Raw genomic sequence first — 27,629 nt, 5'->3', positions numbered from 1 at the left:
CTACTGAGATTCCTTTGTGAATCACACACGCTATGAATAGAAGTGTGTGTCTTATAAGACAGAATCTGTTGTAAAAATGAAATTTGAGTTAAAAATGTGTTTCTCTATGCCAGTGATTAACAATATAAGTATATTTGTGATGGATAGATCATGTGAAACAAAAAACTAATTTGTTCAAACATGCTGATTTAGACTGCTCTCACCAATGCTTCAATACATTCCGCAGTTTTCCACATTGGTAAGTCGGGTGTGGTGTTGAGAGCACAGTAGGGGTTACTCTGACATCATGGATGTTGAGATCCTTGCCTGAATCCATCAGAGTGGTGCATGGTTGCCTGTTGCCATGGTTACATGTCTGTGAGTGTGGTGGGGACTCCAGCAGGATTGATTCCAGCTTGTCTGCTGAGGATTGTTTGATGTGTCATGGACGTTACTGTCCTATCTTTTATGCATGGCACCCATGTTGGTTTTGCGGGTTAGAGTTGGTACCCAGTCAGCCATATTTGTCATATAAAAAGGGGATTAAATGGATCAGATGGTTGGGTTTTGTGATTTGAGTGATAACCAGTCATATTACCCCAGTGGCAGGTGATGATGCTCATGATATCAGTCACTGGTTTGTCTGGTTCAAACTCCGTGAATGCCTGGTTCAAGATGTAAAGGGTGTGCAAGAAAAGTTGGCATACAGTTTAAAGAAATGTTGAATTTTGTTAATATTTAGGGCCGATTGCATGATATGCATGTGATGAGCAGTACTTGAAACTGGACCCTGCTTGAACCAAAAAAGGGAATTCAAAGAGTGTTTGTTGCATGCATTTTTCCTGCCGTGTATATAACAGGGAGATAGTTATGAACATGTCTGTGTGGCTATATTTTTTTAATTTTTTGTTTCCAGATAATGATTACATATTTGTTACACAAAATTCTTCACAAAACTGCTCACTTACCCTCTTAGTCGTGAGCCAGTACTATATATTTCTTTAATGTTCGCAAAGTTTTGGTAACATGTTACAATCTACATCAACTCAACTGACAATGCTTCTTTTCTGAAGTAGAATTATTTTTTTCTATTTCTTCAGAAACAATGCATACAAGTGCTTTGTGGTTATATGCCACTTTTGTCATTCCCATGGCAACAACCTGGATTTAGCACAATTTAGAATAATTGTATTCAAACCAGTCGAAAACAAAGATTTCTTAAAAAACTGAAAACAGTGCTGGAGGGATATGTGCTCTAGCAATGAACTTTTGTCCGCTTGGTGATGTTTCTGTCATTTTGTGACCACATCTGATGTGGACTTTTCCTTGTTAACAATATTTTTACCCACAATCTTGGCATGCACCTACAGACAAGTGCATGCATTACCTGTAGATGTGGTTAGTTTGTTTTGTCATGTATGAATTAGTATTAATTCTCTTTTGCCTAAATCAGTAACGTGTATCGTTCGTAAACTGCTTCGCTTTTGTCTCAAGCTTATCTACTTCGTTAGGCTCTGTTTCTGTTATTCTTTTATTTTTTATTTTTCACATGTTACAGTTCTGTTTTTAATTGATTTTTCCTTGTATCGTGATATAACCTGATATTAACAGATAATGAACTTTTTGTTTTGTAATGTGGAAGTCATTTTGCAGCTCTAGTAAAACATCAAGAGCTCCTGTGAATACCCTCCATTACATTATTGTCTCGATCTGTATTTTGTCATCGCAGTATTGAGATGTTCAGATTTTCAACAGAGGTCCTCTACACTATCAACCATCCATAATATGGATAATAGTAATTAAATATTTAACTGCTCAGTGCTTTTGCACATGCATTAAGTGGGAAAACAAAAAGAATAACAGACATGTATGAGTGATCACTTGGACAGATTATAGTTGGCTGCAAATGTCAGTCTCTGGTTAAAATCATTCAAAAATTGCTTTGGAATTCTTGTTTTCCTTCTAAATTTTTCAAAGTTTTGAAAAGATGACTGCCCTTTGAATTCTGGTGTTTTTCTTGCTGCAAAATGACTTGAATTTTAGAATGGTCAGAATGGTGTGTTAGAGTGTAATGTGGAATCACTGATGGTATTTCCTCTGGTTACAGTGAGCTGGACGAGGACATCTTATGTGGAGGACGAGGTAAGTGTTGTCAAGGCCATCGCTTCACACACATCTCAACACACAGAAGCATTGAAAAGTGACAATCTAACATATACAGATGGAACTTTGAAATGTAAACATTCTTGTTTATGAAAAAAAAAAGATGTAAACAATGAATAGTAAATACAAAATAATTAGTTATTAGAAAAATACAAACATCATAAATCTGAAGAGAAGCACTTGTAATTATATAGAGATTCAGTTGTGTTATAGCATGTGGAAAGAGCCTCGAAATTGGGAATGTTTTGTTTAATATTTTGTAAGTACCGTAAAAATTTGGAAATACAGAAACAATTAATCCCATATCAATAAATCTGTCATGGTTTCATATACTCTGTGTATGTTGATTGTCACTTTATCCCTACCGTGTAACCCAGTACATAAGATATGCTTTAATACAGCTAGTATGTCTTCTCTGGTAGAAAACATTCACTATGCATTGTGCCATACATCGTAGAAATCTTCTTTCTCAGTAGAAGACTGAATACTATCTGACTGTAGACTATTCCCTTCTGGGTACGGCACGTGTATACCATCCTTGGTCTCGCATCTCAAAGTGATCTTAGCACTGACACTATCATATAGTAAGTCAATGGACCAGTGCGGTGTAGTAGGGGATAGGAAGTCTGCCTGAAGAGGGGATGGTTGGTGGTTTCATTCCAAAATCGGTTGATAGTTTGGTAAAAACCTCAAGATGTAAAAGATGGTTCTTTGTCTGGAACTCGGCATTAAAGGACTGGTTTACTTGGAGTCAGTATGCTGTGTGGGGTAACCATGGTTAATTATGGTCTGGCAGTTGGACACACACATGCACATACACACACTCATAAAAGCAGGTGCACACACACAGAGACAGACAAGCAGGCACACACATACACACAGATACAGACATACAGTCCCTCTCACACACAGAGACACAGAGACTCACACACGGACACTCTATGTTAAGTGAGTTCTAGTGCTAATATCACTTTGTGAGGACCCCTTCTGTGCTAAGATCACTTTGTGAGGACCCCCTCTGTGCTAAGATCACTTTGTGAGGACCCCCTGTCTTTAAACCTCTTATGTTAAGTATACTCTTCCAGATTTTTTGTTTTATAACAAAATATTTTTGCACAATTTTTTTTTTGAAAGCACTTCCCTGATGTTTAATTAAAGCACGATATAAAAATATGTATCTATAATTGGTAATAATTCATTAATCATATCTCAATGTGTCCAGACTAATTATTTGCATTGTGGGATGAAACAAAATATTAAACATTCCTGATGACCACCCTAAGTTTGACTTGAATAACTTTACTAGCGTCGCCATCGACCTCAACCTAGACCTACTCGACCAACAGTAAGTGCTGAGTGGTTCTACAAACAGCATGGGTTTACTCAGAATTAGAAACATTTTGACTTGTGCAACATATTTGATATTGACGCATGATGTTTGTTATATATTGATAATGAGGAGAACTGAAATTGTTTGTTGTTATCTTTATGCCCATTTTAAATATATCTAGCTGCAGCAGTACATTTCATTTTTAAAAAATTCTTAAAAAATATTTTGGGTGAAAACAAATTCAAAATATTTGTTTCAAATTCTTAACTCATCAATAATGTTATCATGTATTCATTTTCATATTATTTTAATATGTTCATATCCTAAAAAAGTAACTCAATGTTGATTTTTTTTCAAAACTCCTTTCAGACAAAACATTTGAAATAAAAATGTTTCAAAACATAGTTATTAATTTTGTTCATTGTTTCTGCAGCACTGATATGTTCTAATGGTCTCTTAACATTAATGTATAGTGTTATGACAGCATAAGGACACTGTTCTGTCATAGTGTCTCTAAACCACTTACAGAATGCACATGCAATGAACTGAAGAAGTAACAAGCGATACTATTCACCTAACACACTCAAACAATGATTGATTCATTAAAGCCTAGCATGGATACTGAAGCATGTGTAAGTTTGTTAAGATTTTCATCCTGTTCCTCAGAAGATCAACAGATGTTATAAAATATTTAAAAAATGCTTTTGTGATGTTTCAATTGGTGAAACTGTCATAATTTATTTTCAGTTAGAAACTATTTCAGGCTGATTACCCTTTTATGATTAAGTGCTCTTCTCTGTTCCTGAAACTGAAAAGATTATTTTCTGTTAAACTGATGAACATTTTCAATTAAGTGAAGTTAATATCTAATGAATAATTGTAATTGAATAATTGAGCAATGTGCACATACCTGTTGATCTATTGAGGTCCAGTAATCTGAATTGTATGCTATGGAGAAGGTTCTGAGAAGATGCGCTTTCACAGACTGGCCTGTCCACTACGCTCTCAATTCAAATGAGAACACTTCTAAAGGGAGACAACTTTTGTATCTCAAACTTGTTTTGCAAGATAAGAACTGGACTTTGAGTTATGTAAATAAGTGGATTTCTTTGGATGGTACCTGTCTGTGCTTTGTTTTGCATGAATCTTTTATTTTCAAGTCACAGATTGATTACATTATTTTCACTTCTGTGAAACAACATTGGTCGTATGAAATTTGGGCATGATTATTTACTAGCACATGTATAAAAGTACCTTTAAAAATATGTACCTATATATATATTCTTTGTGGTACCGTAATATCTTGTGATTATAATTACAAAGCACAGATTAAGTGCGATTTGGGCAACAGGGTGCTGGATAGGATTTATTGCACGTTTTATATTTATTTTGGGTTTATTATGTGTTCCTTAATATTTTTTAAGTGAGATGATACAAAGGACATGAAAGATCATTTGTATAAATGGTACGGAGGGTGTTTGTTGTTTTCTGAATGATTCCAAGTGTTGTGTGTTGCAATTGTGTGATACATAGACTAGAGATTCAATGTTATTTGGAGTTGGTAGGAAAATATTGTTTGAATATTTCCAACATATGTATAAATATATCCAGTGTATAATTTATGCATGAAGGAGTGTTTCATACAGATTATCTGATAACAGTTTTAGTCTGAGTTACCTAATTGTCATTATGACGCATTAAACATAAAGTGAAACCTTGGTAATCCAGATGGTTACATTCTCTGAGAAATCAACACTATTAACATATTTCTGAATCAGTTATTTGTCAATAGTAATGCCAAAGCAGCTCTTGAGACATTGCCCTCAGTACTTATCTGCAAGGTAATGTATCCTATGTAACAGTGTCTGGACAAACAAGGTTTCACTGTATGTATCGTACAGATGAGTTTATAATGGTGCCAATTGCCATATTGTGCTACAACTTGTTGTGCAGAGTTACCTCCCGTTGATCCATGGATCAATTTGACAGATTTTTCAACTCCAGATTCAGAGTTTCAGTATAGCTTTTGAGTTTACCCGAAGTGGTGAACATCCATTAATCTGGGATTCCAATGAGCCAAAGCAGTGAAATAGTGTTTAAATGGTTCTTGAGCTTGTTCAGTACATGTGTTTTGTTTCTGCCGACGGTTATGAAACACAGTTATGAAACAACCGCAACCAGTCCATGCATGAACTAAACCAGTGATTTGTTCCAGTTTTCCTAAATTTCTGTTTTTTGGTAAACCAAAATGTGTTCAAAGTGTTTCTTTTGTTTTCTAAATCTTAAAAAGATTACTAAAATGTTCACTTCTTGTGCATGTACTTTTAAACATACACTGTCATGAAGTTTCTAATAATATATATCCCATGATATTCCATCTGATGTTTTTCAGTTTACTTTACGACAACAGTTTACCCATATTATCCATGTACAGTTTCATGAATCCTTAATTATTTCCAAATAATAATATTGGTGTTGTATTGTAAATGTGTGCATCCATATAGACATATATTCTTGGTATATATAGAGACTATCGTTTTTGTTGTACTCTACCATCTCTTGATGTTGTACAGTGTTTCTACAGTATGATGTATGTGCTTGTCATTGTCTTCTTTTTATGGACGGTGCTCGGTTTCCAAACTGGGATTACTTCCGATGACATTGTACAAACGCAGGCAATCCCGGTATCGGCAGGGCGGAGACAGGTAGAACTGTGACCCACACCTTGAGGAGTCTTCCTGACTCGGAAGCATAACTTACTCGGTTCTTTATTAACATTGTGAATACCTCGTTGAAGTTCCCTGTTACAAATAAGGTTTACCTTTCCTTGAATTAATGTTGGCAACAAATTGGTTGATGAATCATGTTGAATTTCTTGAAAGGGTTTGCTGTTGTTTCAGATTTTGTGCATGAACTTCTGTGGTTATAAAAGTTGATTAAAGTCAGATTTCACTTGCATGGTCAAGAAAGACAGATGGTAAAATGTCAATTTCCTAAATACAGGTATTTTTTATATCCTGCGGCATCATGCATGGGTTCATTTCAATCATATTTTGATCTGATTGATCAGAGATGTGTTTAATAAGTTTCAGTATATTATCTTCAAAAAAGGTTGAATGAAATTTCTTTCATTGCACAGGTGGCTAAGAGAGTTGTAAGTTGAGAGTGGTTCAGATGTCGTCAGTTCATATTGATATACTAACTGTGTTTACACACTATATAGAATTAATTGTTAGGTGTTGTTACAAATATGATTTGTAACTTTTGTTCCCTACTTGCATGCAGAGATAGTAGAGTTTCAGTTCTTGTGGTAGACAGTCTTATTTTAACGAGGGATGGCAAGCAGGAGACAACACAGTTGTACCGAACACACATGGTGTTACGACTCTTAGTCTCGTGTGTGTGTGTTGGTGGTGTTTCTGTTGTCTCTGTCATAGACGTCAAAATTATTCTGACTTTCCTGGAATAACCGTATAAACCTTTCTTTATTTACAGAATACAAACTACCTTTGATCAAATAAATTCAAGAGCTTATATCATGCATTGTACAACATGACTAATTCTATAATTCATGTATGCATAATCATGAACTAAAACAGGGAAGGTTGTGATGAGAACAGTGGGGACATGTATTTCAAATATTTGGTTACAGATAATATTTTTAGATTTTCATGAGTTTCAATGCCTAAAGATTAATCCTATAAATAAACAATCGACCTGAATCCCTGGAGTATTATTTCTGTTTAGTTTAGAAAATGATGCATATATTTAACTAATAACGTTTTATAGTTTGTTAATAACAACAAAAACGCATCTTTAACCTTAATTTGAAAAAAAAGGTTAAGTATAACGAATTAAATACATTATTATGTAGTATTTTAGATGCTTAAAATATAGATTATGTTTTACGTAACATGTTTTCATTATAATTAATACTCATTTGTCTCTCTCATGTTCGATTACATTATCACAAACTAGTCATCTCATTATATACTATTCAAAAGACTAATTGTTTGATAGACATTCTAGAAGTTAGCGAGTAAATAATTAAGCATACGACTTTATGGAGCGTAAGTATCTACATTAATGTGTCAGTCTATGCAATAAACAAGAAGTTGTCCAAGATATTTTTATGGATTAAACTTCTTTATAATTTCCCTCACGACGTTTCGAGACCATTCAGGTCCTTCATCAGGTGAACTCAGTTCTGAGTTCACCTGATGAAAAGGACCTGGAATGGTCTCGTTTAATCCATAAAAATATCTTGGACATCAATGTACAACTTCTAAATGCCACTGAAAGACATCCAACAAGAAGTTGTTATCCATAAAGTTATATGCTTCATTATTCAAAAGATGATTTCAGTTTTCTCATATAACTATAGCCAATCTGTCATAGAATAAATCAGAGCAATGTAAAAACATTGGGTGTTTCTTGATGTCTTTTGAATAGTATATGTTTTTAGGAAGGCTGTCCATATGTATCTATCGATGGATGTTTACGTAGTTGAGAGCTTTATTCATGCCTCATGTAACTCATCAACGCTCACTGTATGAAGTGTTGTTAGCTTAGTAGTCAGTAGACTCTAGGTGTATGAACTCTAGAACACTCTCATTGATGCATGACACACTTACAGAGATGCCAACCACTCCGATTTTAGAGGAGTTACTCCGATTTTCAAATACAAAATCCATTCTCCAATTTGTCTATAAAAAACTCGGATTTTTTAGAAAATACAAATATGTTTATAAATTTAGAATGTTTGAAAGAATTTAAGTAAATATGTTCGTTTGAGTTAAGAATTATCTGGTTAAGTATGCCCAGAAATTGCATATGTCCAGGCTAAATCTAAAGATTTTCATAGGGGAGGCCCCCCAAGATCCCCACCGTCAAAAGGGGCCCGAACCCCCTCTCATGCTCACCCCCAACTCGCACCTTCATGGCTCGGGAATTGCTTTTAGCAAGGCATGACTCTGCTTTCATTTGATTCAGGGTTGGCATCTCTACACACTAGCACATAAACCTGTTATTGCAAACTAGGATAGCTTGAGGATACTTTGGACTTAAAAATATACTTTATAATCAAATATGACACGCGATGAAATCATGTTTGGAAATACTGCTTTCCTTTTTCTATGTACAAGTAAATGCAGATGATTGTTAGATGCCACACCAAGATGCTACACAAATAAATGTTTTGAACACTAAATGTGGCCACAAGGGTAAGACATACCCAATACCGTCTGGAACCAGGAATGAAAAAAGGACCTAGAAAACATTAATGTCATGTACAAAGAATGCAAATGTGTATCAGCCAGGACTGGTACTTTAATCCTTTGAATGAAAAATTAAAATATAGAATAGATCAGAAGTCTATTCTCAAGTTAGTGGAATTTCTAGACACAAATTCTTCACAGAGAAAATGATCCATTAAGTAGGAAAAACTTGTTTACTTCGAATTATTGATTATTTACATCATGATTTCTGTGAATAGTATTCCTCACTTTTAGGGAAGACTGCACTTATATCCACCCTTTTTGCTGCAGATCTTTGTTGTTTAAGCTTTGGTACATAGTGATATTTGATTGGTCTATCTCTTCCGTTGATCAGTGTGTTTCTTACCTTCCTTTGTTGTCACAGCATGCTGATGTAGACTCAGGAAGCCAGCATGAAGATGATGACGCAGAGGTTATTTCGTGACCTTCACCTTTTGTTTCACCTTGATGTCTGTCCTTCACCTTTGTTCTATTGAAATCAATTGCTGGTTATACATTGACCTTGAAATTTCACTCACTTCCATGGTACTTAAAGTGAATATAGCTTGAATATAAACTAATTAATAATCTCTGGAAATAAGTAAGGATTAAGTGAGGGAAAGTAATCCTTGTATGACCAGCATATGACCTTCAACTTGTTTGAACTTTTGTGTTGCTTTGCAAATGCCATGCCTTTGTTTCGTGGGTTTTGCTTTTAGTGTGTTCTCAAGTAGAAACATCTGAATCATTTAACATCATCCTTTAAATGTAAATCAAAGAATTATTAATTAATAATGATTAAGGTGAGATTGTTTTGTGACATTGCTTTTACTAGGAACTCATCACCATAATATAGAAGTAAGTAATATCAGAGTGAAAATATTGGAAGCAGTAGGTATGTATTCGAACAGAATATTATAGTGCTCTGATCCCAACAGAGAATTTGTTAAACTGAAGACAGTATATTTCAAGGCAGCATGTTAAGCTTACCAATGGTTATAAGGTGATATTTGTCTCGAGGTCAGAGTTATTGGTACAAATAACAGATTTCTCTCAGGTATGAGCTTCAATGTTTTAGCAGCATAAACCTAGTAGAAAAATATTAGATGTGTGTTTTATAGAGACACAGCCAGAGGTGCAAATCTATGATCTTAAAAAAATCAGATCAATATCTCTCTGCTTGAAGATCTGATGAGACCCTCCACAGTAAATCAAATCAGGTGAACTTTCAGCCAGTCAGCACTGAGGCTTCTAAGATCTGAAAGTCACCAAAGCATTCATGAGTTTGATTTCTGGATCCTGCACTGAATGAATAAAACTACAAGTTATGAAAGTAGAAAGTGTGGCATTGCCATTATAATGTGGATAGTTTATGAACCCTGTTTCCAACTGTGCTCCATTACCTCTACACTCAATAAGGTGTACCTTTAAAGTGTGTAGAATATCTGGGTTTTCATGTGTATAGATCAAACTTTATATATCAAGGTGAGAAAGTGGAGATACAGTCAAATCCTGATGAGTCGAATCTCTGGGGACCAAGTAATAAATTCGACTTATCGATGTATTCGAGACATAGGTATGTCTATGAGGGTAGAAAAAAAGATGATCCAGTCCAAATTCCTCCGCCTAAGCATTTTTTTATCTAATGATTTCCCTATCACTAATAGGGGCACCTTATCAGTTCCAGTCTGATTAGCACAGACAGTGATTTCCGTAAAATAGCTAATCTGCCTTGTGAACTCACCCGTCAAAGGTGGAAAGGTGTGAGCCGAGCTGGTTTGTTAAATGGATCAGTTTGCTACACCAATCAACTTCTCATTGACTGACTTCCACTTATGTATACAAGATTGCTGTTGTTTGAATCTCATGGGACCAAATTTTCTTCTCGATTCATCGTGTGTATTTATGAGACGAATTCGTGTAACCGATATTCAAATGATGACAACTATAACAGGGAATGGTCGGGACTGACAGGTACTTCGAGTTATGCATAATATTCGAGACACCGACATTCGACTCATCGGGATTTGACTGTATTTCTTTTAGAAAGCTTACACCAACTGGCTCAATAACACATGAAACCATGTTTTTAGAGCTGACCGTCACAGTTCGATCAGGGCTCATCGCACTCTATAGTTAAGGTAGAGTCCTCAGATCTTAATGCAGAGAGGTATTATACTGGTGTAAAAAATATGGTTTCAATGCAGTTGTGAAAGTCAACTAATTTATTATTGCTTTAGAGAAAGTCATACTTAATTGACTTGTGTGTATGCACATCTTCACTTTTCTGAATGATGAAAGTGTTTGTTTTTTAATTTGATTGAAGCAGAGTTGAATGCAGGTTTTCACATTTGACACAGAGGAATATCAGTGATAGTTTGAACTTGTTGATGCACAGCTAATACACAATAACATGTTTTAGTCATGTGTTCTGTGAAATGGTTAAATTTCAACTGACATAGAATATTTCTTTCAGGAATATTTAATGTTTCTTTTCTGTAATAACTAATGTAGGTACTATTTTCTTTCAGATTGCTCATGTTTAACTATACTAATTTTTAGAAAATCAATATGTTATTTAGAATGTCAATAAGAGCTATTGATAATGTGTTCATAACAAAATGATAGCCATTACAACTTCCTCTACATGTGTAGAAACCATTGCATGCACTAAGCACAATATTGAGGTAATGCTTCAGATTTGAATAGCATTATGCACTTGTAACTCCAGTTTGCACTTTACAAAATGATCCTCATGAATATAGTATTGAAGACAAGGTAAGAGCAGCCCTGTCCTAAAGAAATAGATGAACTGTGTAGGTTATTTAACATAGGATTGTGGACTGACTTTCTGTTTGTGCCACCAGGAGGCCCCACCACCGACGGAGGAAGAGCAGCAGCAGGGAGACAGCTTGAGAGAAAGCTTCCGAAATATTGCAGGCGAGGACATGGAGATCGATGCATATGAACTCCGGGACATTCTCAACTCTGTCTTCACAAAAGGTACAGTTCTTGTGTCATGTTGATAAACAATCTGTTTCTATGTCTTTTGAATATGATACACAGAGGATATATTCTGACCGCATGATAATCTAATAATCCTCAGAATTATCATACATGTGATAATCTTTGACAGCATGATGTGTTATATAATTTGAAAGTGGCCAATATGGCAGTAATGCAAGGACTTTACCTGTTCCAAGTTCTACCGAGTAATAATGAAAAAGTAATTACAATGAGAACAAATTTCATGAACATTTTTTGTGCTGATATTCATGTAAGAAGGTGAGATGCAGATCTTTGGCATTTTGAAATGATTTTGATAATTTGATTGTTTGATGTCTTGAATGATTTGATAGTATGTAAGTGATGTACAATGTTGAAGTCTTTAACACTTGCATGTGAGAATTAATATTGAATTTAGTGTCAGTAACTGTCCTGTAATGACTGTATACTTGTGATGTGGAAAGTTTGCCAGGTGTATGTATAAGACAAGCAAATAGTAACTGAAAAACAAGGGTTTTAACTGAAAATCTGAAGATATTGAAATGAAGGAATTCCAGGTGAGAACTGGTTCCTGGCACTTGATGCATGAGGCAACTTTCTGACCAGGCTCAGTGACTTGGATGGTTTTGTGACATGAATCAGCAATGTTGATCTTTGCTCACATATCAATCACTGTCTTGTCTGGTCCAGGCTTTATTATTTACTGGCTCTTGTCATGTAGCTGGAATATTGCTGAGTGTGGCATAAACATATGAGAGATTATACTCAATGTTGCAGTCACTCGCAAAGCTTTCAGACCCTTATTGATGAGTTTTGTTCATAAATGAGCTGTGACAGTCTGGAATGGCCATCTGGTCAAGAACTAGTGTAGAAACCCTGTCTGGTCCACTACTGAGTGGTCAGGTACTAACATTGAACTGTTTATTTGACAGACACTTTTCTTGGTAAGCTATGGTCAACAACAGACAGGCAGGCTGCACTGTCTGCGATCACCCCTAGTCAGACTAGTCCCCCTTATGGTTTTGGATGTCACATCAGAATATTTCATTTTTAATATATTTCTATTTCCAATAATTTTCTATCAGTGAAGGTCACACATGTGACTTATGTTATTTTAACCTTGTTTTCTTTTCCAAACTTTTGTGTATCCAGTACATTGGAGTTCCAATTTGTTAGACTGCATCTTTTGTGTATTCAAATTGGATGTTCCACAAAACTGGTTCCAAATGTTTGTTTTTGATTTGCAAATAAAGTTTATATTCATTACATCTTTAAGAAATTTAAAATCAAGAATCACAATTTACAAGTATTATTTCAAAAAGAATTTATTCTTGAGCTGATTTTGCTCTAAATTTTCAGGTTTATAGATTATTATGAAATATTCTGATGTTTTGCATGATCTGTTCTCATTATTGTAACATCATGAATCACGTTAATTTGAGTTACTGTTGGTAGACATGGTCTCTGCTACTGAGTTCATCAGTCATTATTTAGCACAGACACTTGTGTGGCACAGATGTACTGCTGTATGGCTGCCCAAGCTATTAGATGCTGAACTCTAGTGTCACGTCTTTTTCAGCTTAATCAGATTTCTCAGGCCAAGAAAACATTGTTTGCTATCAATCGCTGTTAACTAACTTCTCCCATTTCTGTCTTTTACTAATGTTGGCTGGACAATCTTGTTCTCAAGCAATAGTTGTTATGAAAAAAATCATAGCTTGAAAGGTTATCTACATTGTTGGAAAAAGTTTCATATTTTGTCTTTAGGTGCAGTTTTGGCTTTGGTGGCCTAGTGGTTAAGGTGCTTACTTAACAGACTGAAGACTGAGTTTGATTCCTCAAATTTGTGGACCCATGCTTGATGTCCCACAGTGTAGTGAAAAAATGAACTATACAAAATATGAAAGTGTACAAATCTTTAATGGTGATGGCCTAAATGCATTATATTTGAAATGCTTGAGAAACAAGAATATGTTTATAAAGCCTGAAGTTTATATTGATGTTTAGGCTCTATGTTATGTCTTTTAATCCAAGCACAATTTACATATTATGCATCTGCCAATCTATGTGTCTTCTGGCTATCTCTGTCAATTTCCAACTTTAATGTTGATAGCAAACAAATAATTCAATTATGGCCTCACATTCATCTTCATTTTCTTATCATATTGTGTCTAATTAGTGACATCTGCTTATACTTTATCATATAATCCAGTCCAAAAACTAATTACAGTTTTAACATAATAAATATACCTTTTCTTGATAAATCAATTATTTCTATACATGCAAATGAAATTTTGCCTATGAATACTGAATGTGTTCTCTGAATATGGTCAAGAATTTATTAGTAATAGTGCCCTTCTGAGGACCATCTGAATACTTGGAAAAACACAGTGTTTGTTCCTTGAATGTTTCAGACACATTTTTGTAACAGACAGCATTACTGGCCTAGATCTGGGGTATTTATGATATTGGAATGACGTGTTACCTATGGTTATTAAGGATGAGATGTTACATGCAGATAAAACGTTTACATAAATCTCAGTTGACCAAATTATGTAGTTTAGGTTTAAGAAGAGTAGTGTTGCGTTCATATGTTCAGAGAACGCATCCAGTATTTGATCATCATCAATTTGCTGGTACTAACCTTTCTTTAAAGTCTGTTATTTCATGAGTCAATAAGACCATATCTGTTTTTCCTACCTACCCCTGTTAAAGCAAATTGTGTATTGTAAGCAATTCAAAATTAAATGGATTTCACACTTAGTTTTATGTTAAAGTAGTTTGAGTATATGTTGAGAATTTCATCCAGGATTCACTAATCCTACACAATATGATAATGCTGTGTGCAGCTTCAACACACCAAACACATGTAAGCTGTGTGTGTCATGGCTTTGTTACAACCAAATCTACCAGGAATGGGGATTTGGAATTATGAGAAAAGAAGAGAGTAACTCATTTGTTTTGAGCTGGATTATAGGAGCTCGTGTTTGTTATTTCATGAGAATGTGCTTACTGGTCATAGGCTTACACTGTGGACCAAGTTGGCTGATATTGAGGTTGAGTGGCTAAGTTGCAGTTCCTAGTTGTCTGGAATATATCATATATAACCTACTACTCAGTGAATAAAGTATTGCATGATAAGGTACGTTTATATACATTACAGCTTGCTGCAAACATGTTGGTTTGTTAGGCCGGAATAAATTGAGTATTTTTTCATCAAGGTATTTTTTGAAAGATATTTTTGTACTTGTGAAACATTTCTAAAACACGTTTAAAATGATATACACTTTTATAATTAATATTTTGATTTGTGATTATGATCCAAAAGTGAAGTAACTTAAATATTTAGGTACAGTTACAACATTGAAAGAAGCTTTTTTGTCATGAGGTGATTTTGCAATAATTTTAAAATAGTCAAACTGGGCCCCTTTTGACAAAGCTAAAGTAGCGCTACGACTGTCATAAGTCTATGTTACAGTGTAGGAGGTACGACAGTCGTAGAGCTATGATAGCTCTGTGAAAAGGGGCCCAGTTTGACTATTTTAAAATTATTGCAAAATCACCTCACATAAAAAAAAATGGTGGAGGAGATCTTGATGAAAAAATAATTATATTTTGTGGCTCTACCTATATGCTTTTAGTATGAAATAGATACAGATAGCAAAGTCAGTATACACATCTATGTTATGATTAGGTTCATAGTGTGACCAGAAATCTAACTTGTCAGGATATCCTTTCTTTGGGGAAATGGGAGGAGAGCACCAACTAACTTCGGGGATAGTGACCTTTGGTGACCTTTACTAACTGGGAGAGTTTAGAATGTTCATAGGCACAGCTAAGTGATTACTTTAAAGTAATGTAATTAAATATTGTTGATGATTTTATTGTTTCATTGAAAGCAGACACTTAATGTAAGGTAAAACAAGTGATTGTACAATTATGTCTTTAACACTGTTTTAGATCGTTCTAACACCACAACTGTTGTGTGGAAAGTAGTTGCATCAAGATGTTCACTTTGTCTTGTAACTTGAGTGTTCTGTAGTAATAACAAACTTAATGTTAGATGTAGGTCTCAAAGTGCATTTTATTGTTGATGGTAGATAGTTCTCAGTTCCAAGTAAGTTCTTGGTTTGATCTGCCTTTTTCTCATATTTCAGAATTCGCCTTCGAGGGCTTCGCCATTGACTGCACTAGGAGTATGGTTGCCATGCATGATGTATCCTTTCTGTGTAACGATTAATCACAAGAAAAATTAATCGCAAAAAAATGATAAAACTGAAATCTTCAGAGAGATTTTACAATTTTTTGTTATGTTTTCATCAGTGATGTATATAAACACATTATAAATGGCCTGTCTTGTTTGCTTCAACACATGTTAATTAAGGACATTTTGCTACTGAGTTATGTCCCTTGACCGATGTCTAGGGTGATCTGTCTGGCAAGCTGGGTTATGATGAGTTCAAGGCCTTGTGGCTCGACCTCAGAAGATGGAAGGTGGGTTACATTATTACATCAATATATTATCCCCAGTGAAAGCAGGAAGCATTGGTGAATGGAAACTGTTGAATAAATGACAAATATTGGAATTATGGCCTGTTTTTCAGTTAACAGATACTGTTGGTGGGAGTAGGTTGATCCATTCATTACAGTCAGCTGTCAACCGATATGTACAAACCTTGACCTATCTGTAATTCTCACCTGTTATTTCACACCTTCTGGGATCTGATTCTGTGGAGTATTTAATAGTCATAAGCGTTACTATTCTTTTCACAATATATATGTATGAAAACAAAACACAATGCAGGATTGAGTGCTTAATTTGAAAAAAAATAATGCATTTCCTTCCCTTCAATGCCTGTTAGGAATTGGTCACATCCAACATATGCTATATTTGGGTTTACACTTTCTCAGTAAAGTACAGACTATTTCGAATTGGAAACTACACTCTCAGAGTAATCACTTAATCGCCAGCACACAAAGTAAGCGATTTAACAAACTCAGCACTGCGGCTTCCACAACAATGGAAGTCTGACAACTGGTAGTCTAGATCACATACTCTGTGTACCCCTCTGACAACTGGTAGTCTAGTAACTTGTCACGGCCCTGGTTGTTGAAGCTATGAATACACAATGCCTTTAGAAAATGGTCAAATACAATATATGTTATATTTTGGATTAGACTTTCTCAGTAAAGTACAGACCGCCTCCGTGGTAGTGGTTAGAGCGTCCGCCCGGAGAGCGGAAGGTCGCGGGTTCAATCCCCAACAGCGTCATACCAAAAGACGTTAAAATATGGTACTTGTTGGTCCCAGTTTGGCGCTCGGCATTAATGGGTACAACAAGGACTGGTCGGCTCGGAGTCAGTATAGTGTGTCTGAGTGGGGTATTCATGCTTCACTGCGGCATGGTATCTCAGTGGGCTAGCACTATAAAACCAGCTTAAGTCTGGGCTAGTACAAGCAGCCGCACATACACACGCATGCGTCATATGAGCGAAATATTCTCAAGCACGACGTTAAACCCAATTTCACCTCACCTCAGTAAAGTACAGATTCTGGTACTTTCATTTGAGTTCGAATCCCAAATATTACAAATGTTGCCATATTTATTGGGACGTGATTGACAAACTTGTATGAATTGTGTAAGCTTGTAGAGATATTTTTGTGACCAGTGCAGTAATCAAAATGTATTCCACCAGACATTGGGTAAAGATCCATTGAAATTCTAGATGTTCCTTGGTTGATGTTGAAGTTTATCGTGTTCTGCTTACTGGTTCATGTCATTTAGTAAATGTGAATGTTTGATTGTAGGGAGTTTTCAAAGAGTACGACCGTGACGGGAGTGGACACCTGAGCTCATATGAAATTAGAGCAGCTCTCAAATCTGTTGGTAAGTGTATTTATCTGTATACTTTTGTAAATTGTGGTGTCAGTCTGGTTCACCAATCTGAATTATTGCAGTCTGATGAGCAAGCAAATGTGAATACCTTGAAGGAACTACTTGTTATAGTTATCAAGCAATATCTACTTGACCAATTACTTTTTATCATTAATACTCCACAGATTTTGTATTCACTACACTAATTCATCAAACATGTCAAGTATTTGAAATGACTTTTGTGTTACGTTTAAGTTATGTTTAGTTTGTTTTTTCGCGATGTGCAAGTGTTTCTGTAAATGAATATGGCTGCATACTATTTATTACTGTCTGCTAGATGGGTGTCCTCACTGTTTTGAGCAATATAACATATCAAACATTGATTATTTTAAGAACAACAGTTTTATCCTTTAATGGGTCAGATTACAAATGCATTATGTTCACCTTATGCAAAAATATTCGTTCTGAAATCTATTACACCTGACTATGAAGAACATTTCAGGGTCTTACCTTCCTTGTTGTCAGTGGATACAAATATGTTGTAGTATAGATAGTGAGTCAAGGGGGACAAAATAAATCAGGCATAAATAAAAGTAACTATTCAAAATAGTTGCTGAACGTTTCTAATGAGGGAGGTTGAATACTCCCAGGTGAGAGTGTCTGCGGTTCATTTCCTAATGTATGACATTGGTCTCCCCATCTATAATAGGCTGAAGGCCTCTGAGCATGTGCAATGATGATCAGTAATATCCTTGGAAATCCAGCAAAATGAGCCACCATGCAAGTCTGGCACAGTCACATTTTCTGTAACTTTGAGTCACCTTGACTCGAAGATGGGACAGACACAGATTAATTCGTGGATCACTGGATGACTATCGAAACAAAATGTCATGTTGAGAGTTGTGCTTCCCATCTTTCTGATTTGCTTATTTCCTGTTCCAGGTTTCCGACTGAGCAACCTAACAGCCAGATCTGTTGTGATGCGTTACAGCAACAAGGAAGAACAGATTGAGTTCGGCGACTTCATTATGTGTGCAATCCGACTCAAGACTATGTTGTGTAAGCTACTTCTAGATGACTGCAGATGTAATGCATTGCTAATGTCAAATTAACAATTAACGTTTTGAGCCTTGTTGTGATGTTTAATCAGCACATGCTTCACTTCTATGGCAAAATTAAATATTATTTGTATGACAACATATCCCAGCAGTATATCACATTCAGACCCCACCTTGCTACTCCCTATCCCTGCCAGAATTTGAGCACTATATATCTTTCACCACAACCGTTGCTGTGCATAGTTATGTCCCTTTAGGTGATATATACTAGTCCTTGTAGAAATTAACAAAATTGTACCTATTGTGACCTATGCAAAGTCTGTCTGTATTATCTCATAGAGCTGACAAAAAATCATGCCATCCAAATCAGTATTATATCTAATCTCTCCCCATATTGTTGAAACCATTTGTTATTTTGAATGTTTTGTTTTCAGCTTCTTTCAAATCAGTTGATCCTGAGGGTCAGGGAATTGGAGCCTTTGATGTCGATACTGTGAGTACCTTGACGTTTTGTGTCAGAAATGAATAAATCTATTGCTTTCCTTTATCCATTTGGTGCCATGTGTATATCTCCCAGTGAGGTGTGTCAGTCATGTAAGACACTGGAGTTGTTTCCCTTTAGAATGCCAGAAACCAGTGATCGTGGCTCGAATCCTAGTCCAGCCTGATTGTGTTTCTTGGTCTATTAGGACCATGCTTGTGTATTTCACCAACGTTGTAAATATTTCACACCTGCATCACTTCAGGCTTTTCTCACACTTGAAGCTGATATAACTGAAATATTGTTCATGGTATCAAACAATACAAACTCACTCTTATCAGTGTTTTACTTGCAACATATATTATGCAAATTCAAAATTAAGTCTTCATTATATTTTTCTTAGATATCAGTATATACTTGGTTACAAACTCATTAATGTAAACTTTCATTAACATAATGTTTTTTTTATATTTCAGTTCATCCAAACCACAATGTACTCCTAAAACAGTCGTCATGACAACAGTGTCAGCCATATTGCTGCCAGTCACTTCTGCCATATTTGATGTTCTATATTCTACCAACATTTCAGTCAGTGTTACTTCATACCACGAATCTCTCGATGTTGATGATACTACGCCCTGGTTGTGTGTAGTTCTCATTCCTATTTATTGATGTGTTTGTAAACAGTTTCTATAACAAAATCTTCCATCTTGATATACGACTTCAAACTTGCAATAATTTTTATGTTTTCACCTTCTGAAATGGATTTTGTAGGACATATTCTACTTTTCCATTATTATTGTTGTTTCTACTGTGAAACTGTTGATAAAATGTCTTTCATAATAAAATGTCCAGTTCACTCAGGACTGAAATGAAACCACATCCTATGCATTTGATTCATTCTTAGATTTGTGAATAAGAAAACTATGAACCTCAAGTCCAGAGTACTAATGCATGCTCAATACAAGATCTGGCAGTATTATGTCACATCTTTGAAATAATTTAAAATCTGAACTGGAACACAGTATGAAACATCCTTACCTCTGCTATGGTGACACATTCGTCCATACTAATACTGCATAATGGCATTTAGCCTAGAACCATCTTCAAAGCTTGTTAAAATATATTTCTTGTTTGTCATGACCAGCCTTCCCCTAAAACAAATGGCAGGGAAAAAAATGTTGTTGACTTTGGATTCCGCAGTGGATTCCAACTTTTGTATAACCTTGCAGCCTGTCAGATTTGCAGGTAAACCTGGCAAGAAGGGGAAATCTGGTAGACAAGAATTTTGTTTTGTAAATTTATGAACTCCTAAATAAAAATTATTTTGAAAATTCAAATGCTCCCCCTGATCTAAAAAATTATCACAGCAAATAAGAATATTTTTAAACTTGCAGTTATCTTACTCTTTTGAAATGAAAAAGTTATTTCAGCTAGACCTGGACTCTTGCCTTAATTAAATGATTGTTATGTGTTGAATAAATGCTTCTTCCATTGTTATACAGTAACAAATGCATGTCTGAATTATGTTCAGGTGCGAAGAGACTGCATGAAAGATTTTTAAATGACTAACTGTTAAATGGGAAATGTATCAAGTCCTGATGAGTATCTCATATCAAAGCTGGAAATATGTCTAAGTTACAAGACTTGTTGTCTGGATCTATATTCCAACACCTGCATTACTTAATAGCATTATTATCCACAATAACTATATCTTGTCTACATATCTGGTCAGTTATTGTAGAGGTTTGAGAAAAACTAAAAGTCATGCTTGAACAATTTAACTTATGAATGACTTACGGACAAGGCTAGACCAATTTGATTCTTTGTTTACAGAAGTTTAAGGCAATAGATGAAAAAAACAACAGTCCTGAAAAATCAACAAAAAAAATCATTAAATTTAAAATAAAAATTTTGCATTTCTTTTTCAAAGAAGCTTTTAAATTAAGTATCAATGTACAAGTTGTAAAATGCTGGAGATTAAAGTCATGAACAAAATTACAAAATACCAGTTTTTAACATTTCAATATTTAGGTTGGTTTATATGACAACAAGGGCAGAAATTGGTTCAGTCTGTGAAGTGGTCAAAGCCCACAGATTAGTGAATACTGTTCGTTTGATTCAATATTTCCTGCTTGCTGTATATTGTGCCTTGAAGAATCTGTTAGGCAAGTAGCAACACCGCCCATCTCACACATACAATGCGGGTATTTTTGTTCTTGAAGTTCTGTTTGCTGAATGTCCAGTGTATCGCTTCTTTTAAGGAACATCACAATGTTTATAAATGTTTGTGACGATATACATCTACTTGTCATCATATTTATTATATCTTTCTGATAAGATACTCTTTGTAGTCGTTAACGTTGCTGTGTTATTGGCCCAACCGTTCTGAACTGCTGGTTACAACCATAGATTGCACTTTCAGTTGACCCGAAAACGTTTGGATTTTTAACAATATGGATGATCATATAACAGTACAACAGAATCGTTTATTCAGCTTGTTTTGAGCCATAACCATTTTGAAAAAGGCCAATTAAACACAGCAAATGTCATAGTATTTATCTTGCTAGGACTATCAGTAATATGTATATAGGATGCCAGTCTCCCCTGTGTTAGCACTGCTTTGTTTTTGTTTTAATAATTGTTTCATCGTGAACAATAATGTAAAATTCAAGAAAGGAAAATATATTCTTGAACAATATTGTACAGTTCTGGGGGATAAAAATACAACCTTGAACAATATTGTACAAGTTAAGAAGGGAACTACACAATTATGACATATACTTCTATCAAGATGAATACTTTTGTTTTGTAGTTAAGATTGACGATGAAATACAGAGTGCTACCAATTGTTAGTTTAGTTGTTAGTACTTGACACCAGTAAATACTGTTTGTTATTAACAGACTGACATGGATTGTTGTTGATGCTAATCATTATAACGTAGTTTAGGTGTGAAGGCAAAAGGATAATATTCTCACCCATTTATTGATTGTAATGGTGCATGTGGCATTTTTGGCTTAGAGATTTATTTATGGATATAATGTTTATGATATGGACATTTATGTACATTTTTAACTTGTAGTTTGCTTTATGTTTAAACATTGGCAGACTCGATGTTCTGTTAGACGCCGCAGTCTTTGTTGAATGTTAATGCAGTTTATTAAAATTGTGTAGCTCACCTATCTGGTTCTTTGTTCTGGCTACGTTCTTGATCCTGGGTGACCACTGACAGAACTTTGGCTGTCCAATCTACATGAACAATGCATAGGCTCTTCAGCCAATCAGATGTCAGTTTTTTAAATGTTTTGTTGTATAGAGAATGTCACGAAAGTATCTTTTAATATCAAACAGTGAGGGTTGCTTAGGAGTTTTTAAGTTTTATCTACGAGCATTGATATAATTGATATCAAATGGATATCAATCTCCAACAGATTGTTTTAGTGAAGTATTATCTTCATTTGAAACCAGTTATGGATCATAAACTTCTTTTGTTTTGCGTTGTTCCCTGACCAATGTAAGACTTTCTTCGGTAAAGGCTTCACCAGTACATACCAGTATTCAGATGCCTAAACACAGACCGGCTGACGAGAATATTCACTTGATGCAACCTACTGTGCAGGGATGTCAGATCAAAAAACACACATGTATCAAGCTGGACTATAAGATCTGAATTTCATCAGATTGCAGATCAACCAAACCAAATTAGGAGAAATATATAAAAAAAAATGTGTAAAAATATACACTTTATTTCCACTTGGTTATGTCTCATATTGAGGTATTAATTTAAACATCTGGCTAGCTATTCTCGAAACGTTCGTAGCCCTACGAACTTCTTAAGCCCATTCTTAACACACTGGTTTCGATCAAAGCTAAGAATTCTTAGGGCTAGGAACGTAGCCAATCATGGACACTAGGGCTACGAACGTAGCCAATCATGGACACAACTGAGTTGTCTAAACTCCTTTAGATTTGTCTGTAACACCCGGGATCTGTTGGTTTCCGCCAGGATCTGTTGAATAGGGTTCAAATTGTAGATTCACTGCATTTTTTCCTTTGTCAATCTGTGCTTGTCTTGAAAACATTCATTAACTACTGAACTTCTTGTGACAGTACATTAAAACTGAAGTACCATAACAATATAGAACAAACTGTATGGATAACAACTTCTTTTTATTCGTGAGTGCGACGTTTCGATACAGATTCTTGTACCGTTGTCAAGCATGTGACAAGCGGTACAAGAATCTATAACGTCGCGCATCATGAATAAAAAGAAGTAGTTATCCATAAAGTTTGTTCTATATTGTACTTCCCAACTTCTAAAATGCCACTCAAAGAAGGTACCGTAACAGTTACACAAAGTGATGTAGTTTTACTTGGTCAGCGTAAGATTTCTTTAGTAGTTTAATAAAGTATATAATAGTATTGTGTGACACTGTAGATGTAGTGTGGACAGAAGGTTGCATCAACAGGAACAAGATAAACCAACTCAGTGATGCAGGGTACTCAACCATCAGGTCTTGATATATTTTGAAACACCTTTCTGACAAGTTACAAGTTGCAGTAAGTCCCATAGAAACCAACCCATAATGGGTGGATCCACACCCCTCTCTCCCCGAAAACAATTTCCGTGAGGAGCACCTCCCCCTAACCTTTGGACTTCAGGTTCATTCTCCAAAATCCTGGATCCACCCCTGAATCATTATTTACCTTTACAAACATGAATTGCTTGCTCAGCAAGTCTTCAAACCATATGAACAAGTTTGGTCTGACAAAATACTTATCCCAACAAATTTTATAATTGACATTGTTATATATCTTGATTAAAACAACACAAACTCATGAAACATTCAATTGTGCTGTAACAAAATACTAATCCCAACAATTCTTACAAATAGATCACAGTATCACATGATTTAAAATAAGCAAAATTGCATAATTCTGTCACTTTCTAAATCATACATACAAACATTGCCAAAAAATACAAATTCAAAATATCCTAACAAAACTCATTTCCTTTAAAGGATAACATGAAATTATTTTGTAATCAGTTTAATGCGCGATGACTTTTTACCTTTAATATAACAAAAATAATTCACATAAAAATGTATACACTATTCAACACATGTTCAGGCTTGGAAGAGAACACTTCAGATGTCAGCACAAAGCATAAACTGATTAGGTATGGTCAAATATTGATAGACTGACCATACAATATTCTTGAGACAAATAATGTAATTGCCCTTAGGAGCTATAAGCTCCACCATATAGTTCGACAAAAAAAACTCCTAAAAAGAGGTGTAGTGGTACAGAAAAGACAACAAAGTCTTGAAGCACTAAGAGGAACAAAGTTATATATCAAATTACAATATGAACTGGTGAGCCCTGGGTAGTCACTTAGGGCACTGCCTCCCCCATGTCATATCCCTTTGTCTGGTTGTACCACCGGTAGAGAGCCACCTTCCACTCAATACACATCTGGGCCTGTGTGTCCAGCTCTCGGCAGTAGGTTCCGACCATCTGGGGGATCTCATCGTTCGGGAACTGAGTAGGACGGGCATCGGCTGGTGGACCGTTAACGATCAGCTGGAAATCCACGCCTGGAAGATTAAATGTTGTTTTAGGTCGCATGCTGCAATATTCTAACCTGAGAATAAAGGAGTTAAGGAAATCAGAGGTGGAGAGCAAAGTCTTTCCTGATGTTATAAGTCTGGTTGGTTGTTTGTTTGCTTAACGCGGCACTTAGCAATACTCCAGCTATATCTCAGCGGTCTGTAAACAATAGAGTCTGGCTCGGACAATCCAGTGATCAACAGCATGAGCATCGATCTACGAGGCTGAAAGGGTGGTGGTGCGCACCACACAAACACACACACACCACACACCACCAGGAGACAGCTTTTGAGAAAGGGTGTGTGGGTGCACACTCTTGGGAATGGCGGTCACACTTCATTTTACGGTCATCTTTCAGGACTGAAAGGGTGGACAGTCTTCATCTCACCACACACACCTCAAACTTTTGAACACACACACACACACACACAATCAATGTTACAGTATAGTGAGTGAGTGAACTTTGTTTTACTCCGCACTCAGCAATATTCCAGCTTATGGCGGCTGTTACAGTATAGGACTAAGAGGTATAGCGCTAGATTGCTTGGCGAAACGGGCCCAATTCTAACCCGAATCCCCTCGTCAAATAAAATTGATACAAAAGAGACGTTAATACTTCTGATGTAGGCAAAGCAGGCGGGTATATCGTACCGCAAACCAATACGCTCTGGTTGATGTGGTCCAGGATTATGGTTCTGGGGTACATCGGGCGGTACCGCGGCGTTCTGTTCCTCTTGACACAGTGGTTCTCCTCCAGTGCCACCCTGATGCCCTTCCCAAGTGGGTGCTGCATGAACTTGATTCTCAAGAAGCGTAGATTACGGAGCAAATATGGTCCCTTCGGAATCCCCTCGAGAGACCTATCGCTGTTCGAACAGCCGTGTAGGCTGGTAAGCAGACGATAGTTCTTGTTGAGTAGAGGTTTCAAAAACCGCGGGAAATTCTGAGGACAGTCTTCATGATATTCATCCCCCTCTGTGCATAGTTCACGTGGCATGATAATCGGGTACACCTTGGGCTCGACATACGGCAGCTTTTCACATGGACTCTTCCAGTGTTTGATGAATTTAGTAGATGGAGATATCCTTGGCTCTCGGAGACTTCTGAACTGTCGGTGGAAGTATACACCGTCGCGTCTTATGACGTGAGTCCTTGCAGCGTGGTTGTTGCCATCCCCGTCCGGCTGCCCTAAATCAAAGTCCAGAGCAACTCCAATATCAGCATTCGTACGTAGTCTATAAGGACGATTTCTTCTCATACTGCTGTTTCCGTGCCCCATGACTCCAGATCGTCTTGGAACCCCAGATGGGTGTCGACCACCTGATCTTTATGGACTGTGGCTACCGGTCACACGACGCAGGGATTATGACGTCATAGACGGGAAAAGTCCACGTCACGGCGATCGCTCATGAAAGGGGGAGTCTATTTCTGTACATTGAAGGATGTTATCTCGCAAGCGCTTTTACCATGGAATCTGTGCAACATTCTTCCTCGTGGAACAAAGTTCACAAGTTAGTAATTCAGTAATAAACATAGTGTATATTATAACATACATGTACTATGTTAAATAGAACTGCAAACTTATATTTACATACTTTACGTTCTTTTAAATTGTTACATTATTCCTCAATGAAGATCACCGCCCGAATTTTGCCTCAAGATATGATATCAGTTCAAGACAATATAAAGGTTTTGATTAATAACATGGCCAGTGCAGTGCAAGGGATAACGTAACAAGGTCCCACAGTTAAGGCTGCCAGTTCCATCTTGTCTTGGATATGGGTGGTCTATAACATAGTTATATATGTGACCAACGGGTAGCTGGGTATGTTTGTCTAATTCTCTCATTACATTAGTAGTGAGACTGTAACATTGAATGTATATGAGCAAATCTGTCACACATTACATAACATGATGATTACGACACCGAGTGACACATCCACGTGGTCCGCAAGCTTCCATAATCCTGTCCAGGTACCGTAGCATGCATTACACAGGTGTGTATTCCAATTAGCACTAATGAAGTGAACCATACCTGTCGACATACATGCAATTCCAACTGTAGCATTACAGGATATATGGTTAGGACAAAAAGACTCAAGACTCGATACAACAACGATACAAAATAGTGCAAACGTATTTTGTTTACTTAGTTTTGTGAAATGTCTATTCAAATCCCTGACTTTAATAAACTGTCCGATAGTGACACTAACACATGATTATTATTTAAATTTGCTAACACTGGATTTTGTCCATAACTGGAACACGAATGTCAAGCCCGATTTCAGCATCTTTTACATTACAATATTAAAAAATTATGCTTAGAAATTATGGGAAGGGGAAGGGGGGGTTGTTGGTGGTGGTGGTGTCATTGTTATTGTACTTTTCATGCAGGATGAGGCACTTTCTCTGTACATACAATTTAGGAGGGTGGGACGTTCACATTGCACATGCTTTTCCATCAAAATCCCACCCCCCCACCCCCACCCCTTTTACATGTATTATGAACGGTCCTTGATAGGAAATTCGGTACAGTCAGTGTAGGCATAAGAATAATATTTGTAATGAATACGTACGTTGGGAGACATTTAGAATTTATTAATATTTTTTTCAAATTTTGACCATATCTTCACTTCATCATTTGGTTGGTGAACGACTTAGATTTATCAATAAAGGTTATTTTGGTATCCAAAGGAAAAGAATTTTCATAAACAGCTTCCAGGCAGCTGACGATGAAAGGCTTATATCACGATCGGTCGAAAACCTTTCAAGAATGAAATTAATCCGATCGGTCAATAAACGCCCTAGGACATTCTAACCTGCTAGACAGACATGGTAGCCTCTTAAGATGTACTTATTATTTTGTCAGA

The 27,629-nt window shown here is 36.1% G+C and overlaps 2 protein-coding genes across 2 annotated transcripts in view; one reads left to right on the top strand and one right to left on the bottom strand.

Moving 5' to 3' along the window:
* LOC124285431 (calpain-B-like) overlaps positions 1-22,327 on the top strand; it is an 83,108-nt gene extending 60,781 nt beyond the window's left edge. The window contains exons 12-23 of the mRNA XM_046721657.1: positions 2,087-2,121; positions 3,171-3,178; positions 3,449-3,487; positions 6,094-6,177; positions 11,595-11,730; positions 12,666-12,677; positions 15,891-15,949; positions 16,159-16,227; positions 17,543-17,621; positions 18,552-18,668; positions 19,102-19,160; positions 19,625-22,327. Of these exons, the coding sequence (XP_046577613.1) occupies positions 2,087-2,121; positions 3,171-3,178; positions 3,449-3,487; positions 6,094-6,177; positions 11,595-11,730; positions 12,666-12,677; positions 15,891-15,949; positions 16,159-16,227; positions 17,543-17,621; positions 18,552-18,668; positions 19,102-19,160; positions 19,625-19,651 (724 nt within the window). The 3' untranslated portion in view covers positions 19,652-22,327. The remainder of the gene's footprint in view (positions 1-2,086; positions 2,122-3,170; positions 3,179-3,448; positions 3,488-6,093; positions 6,178-11,594; positions 11,731-12,665; positions 12,678-15,890; positions 15,950-16,158; positions 16,228-17,542; positions 17,622-18,551; positions 18,669-19,101; positions 19,161-19,624) is intronic.
* Positions 22,328-23,642: 1,315 nt separating this feature from the next.
* Positions 23,643-26,107, bottom strand: LOC124285398. The gene is made up of 2 exons (XM_046721622.1): positions 25,411-26,107; positions 23,643-24,746 (listed from the first exon to the last, which is right to left on the bottom strand). The coding sequence occupies exons 1-2, from the start codon at positions 26,036-26,038 to the stop codon at positions 24,544-24,546; spliced, it is 831 nt and encodes a 276-aa protein (XP_046577578.1). The 5' UTR covers positions 26,039-26,107; the 3' UTR covers positions 23,643-24,543.
* Between the last annotated feature and the right edge of the window lie 1,522 nt (positions 26,108-27,629).

The sequence above is a fragment of the Haliotis rubra genome, unplaced genomic scaffold, assembly GCF_003918875.1.
Source record: "Haliotis rubra isolate DU_JTF1 unplaced genomic scaffold, ASM391887v1 Scf36, whole genome shotgun sequence".
Taxonomy (NCBI): Eukaryota; Metazoa; Mollusca; class Gastropoda; order Lepetellida; family Haliotidae; genus Haliotis; species Haliotis rubra.
Note: the sequence above shows the minus strand (reverse complement) of the source record. Positions and strands in the feature narration are given on the sequence as shown.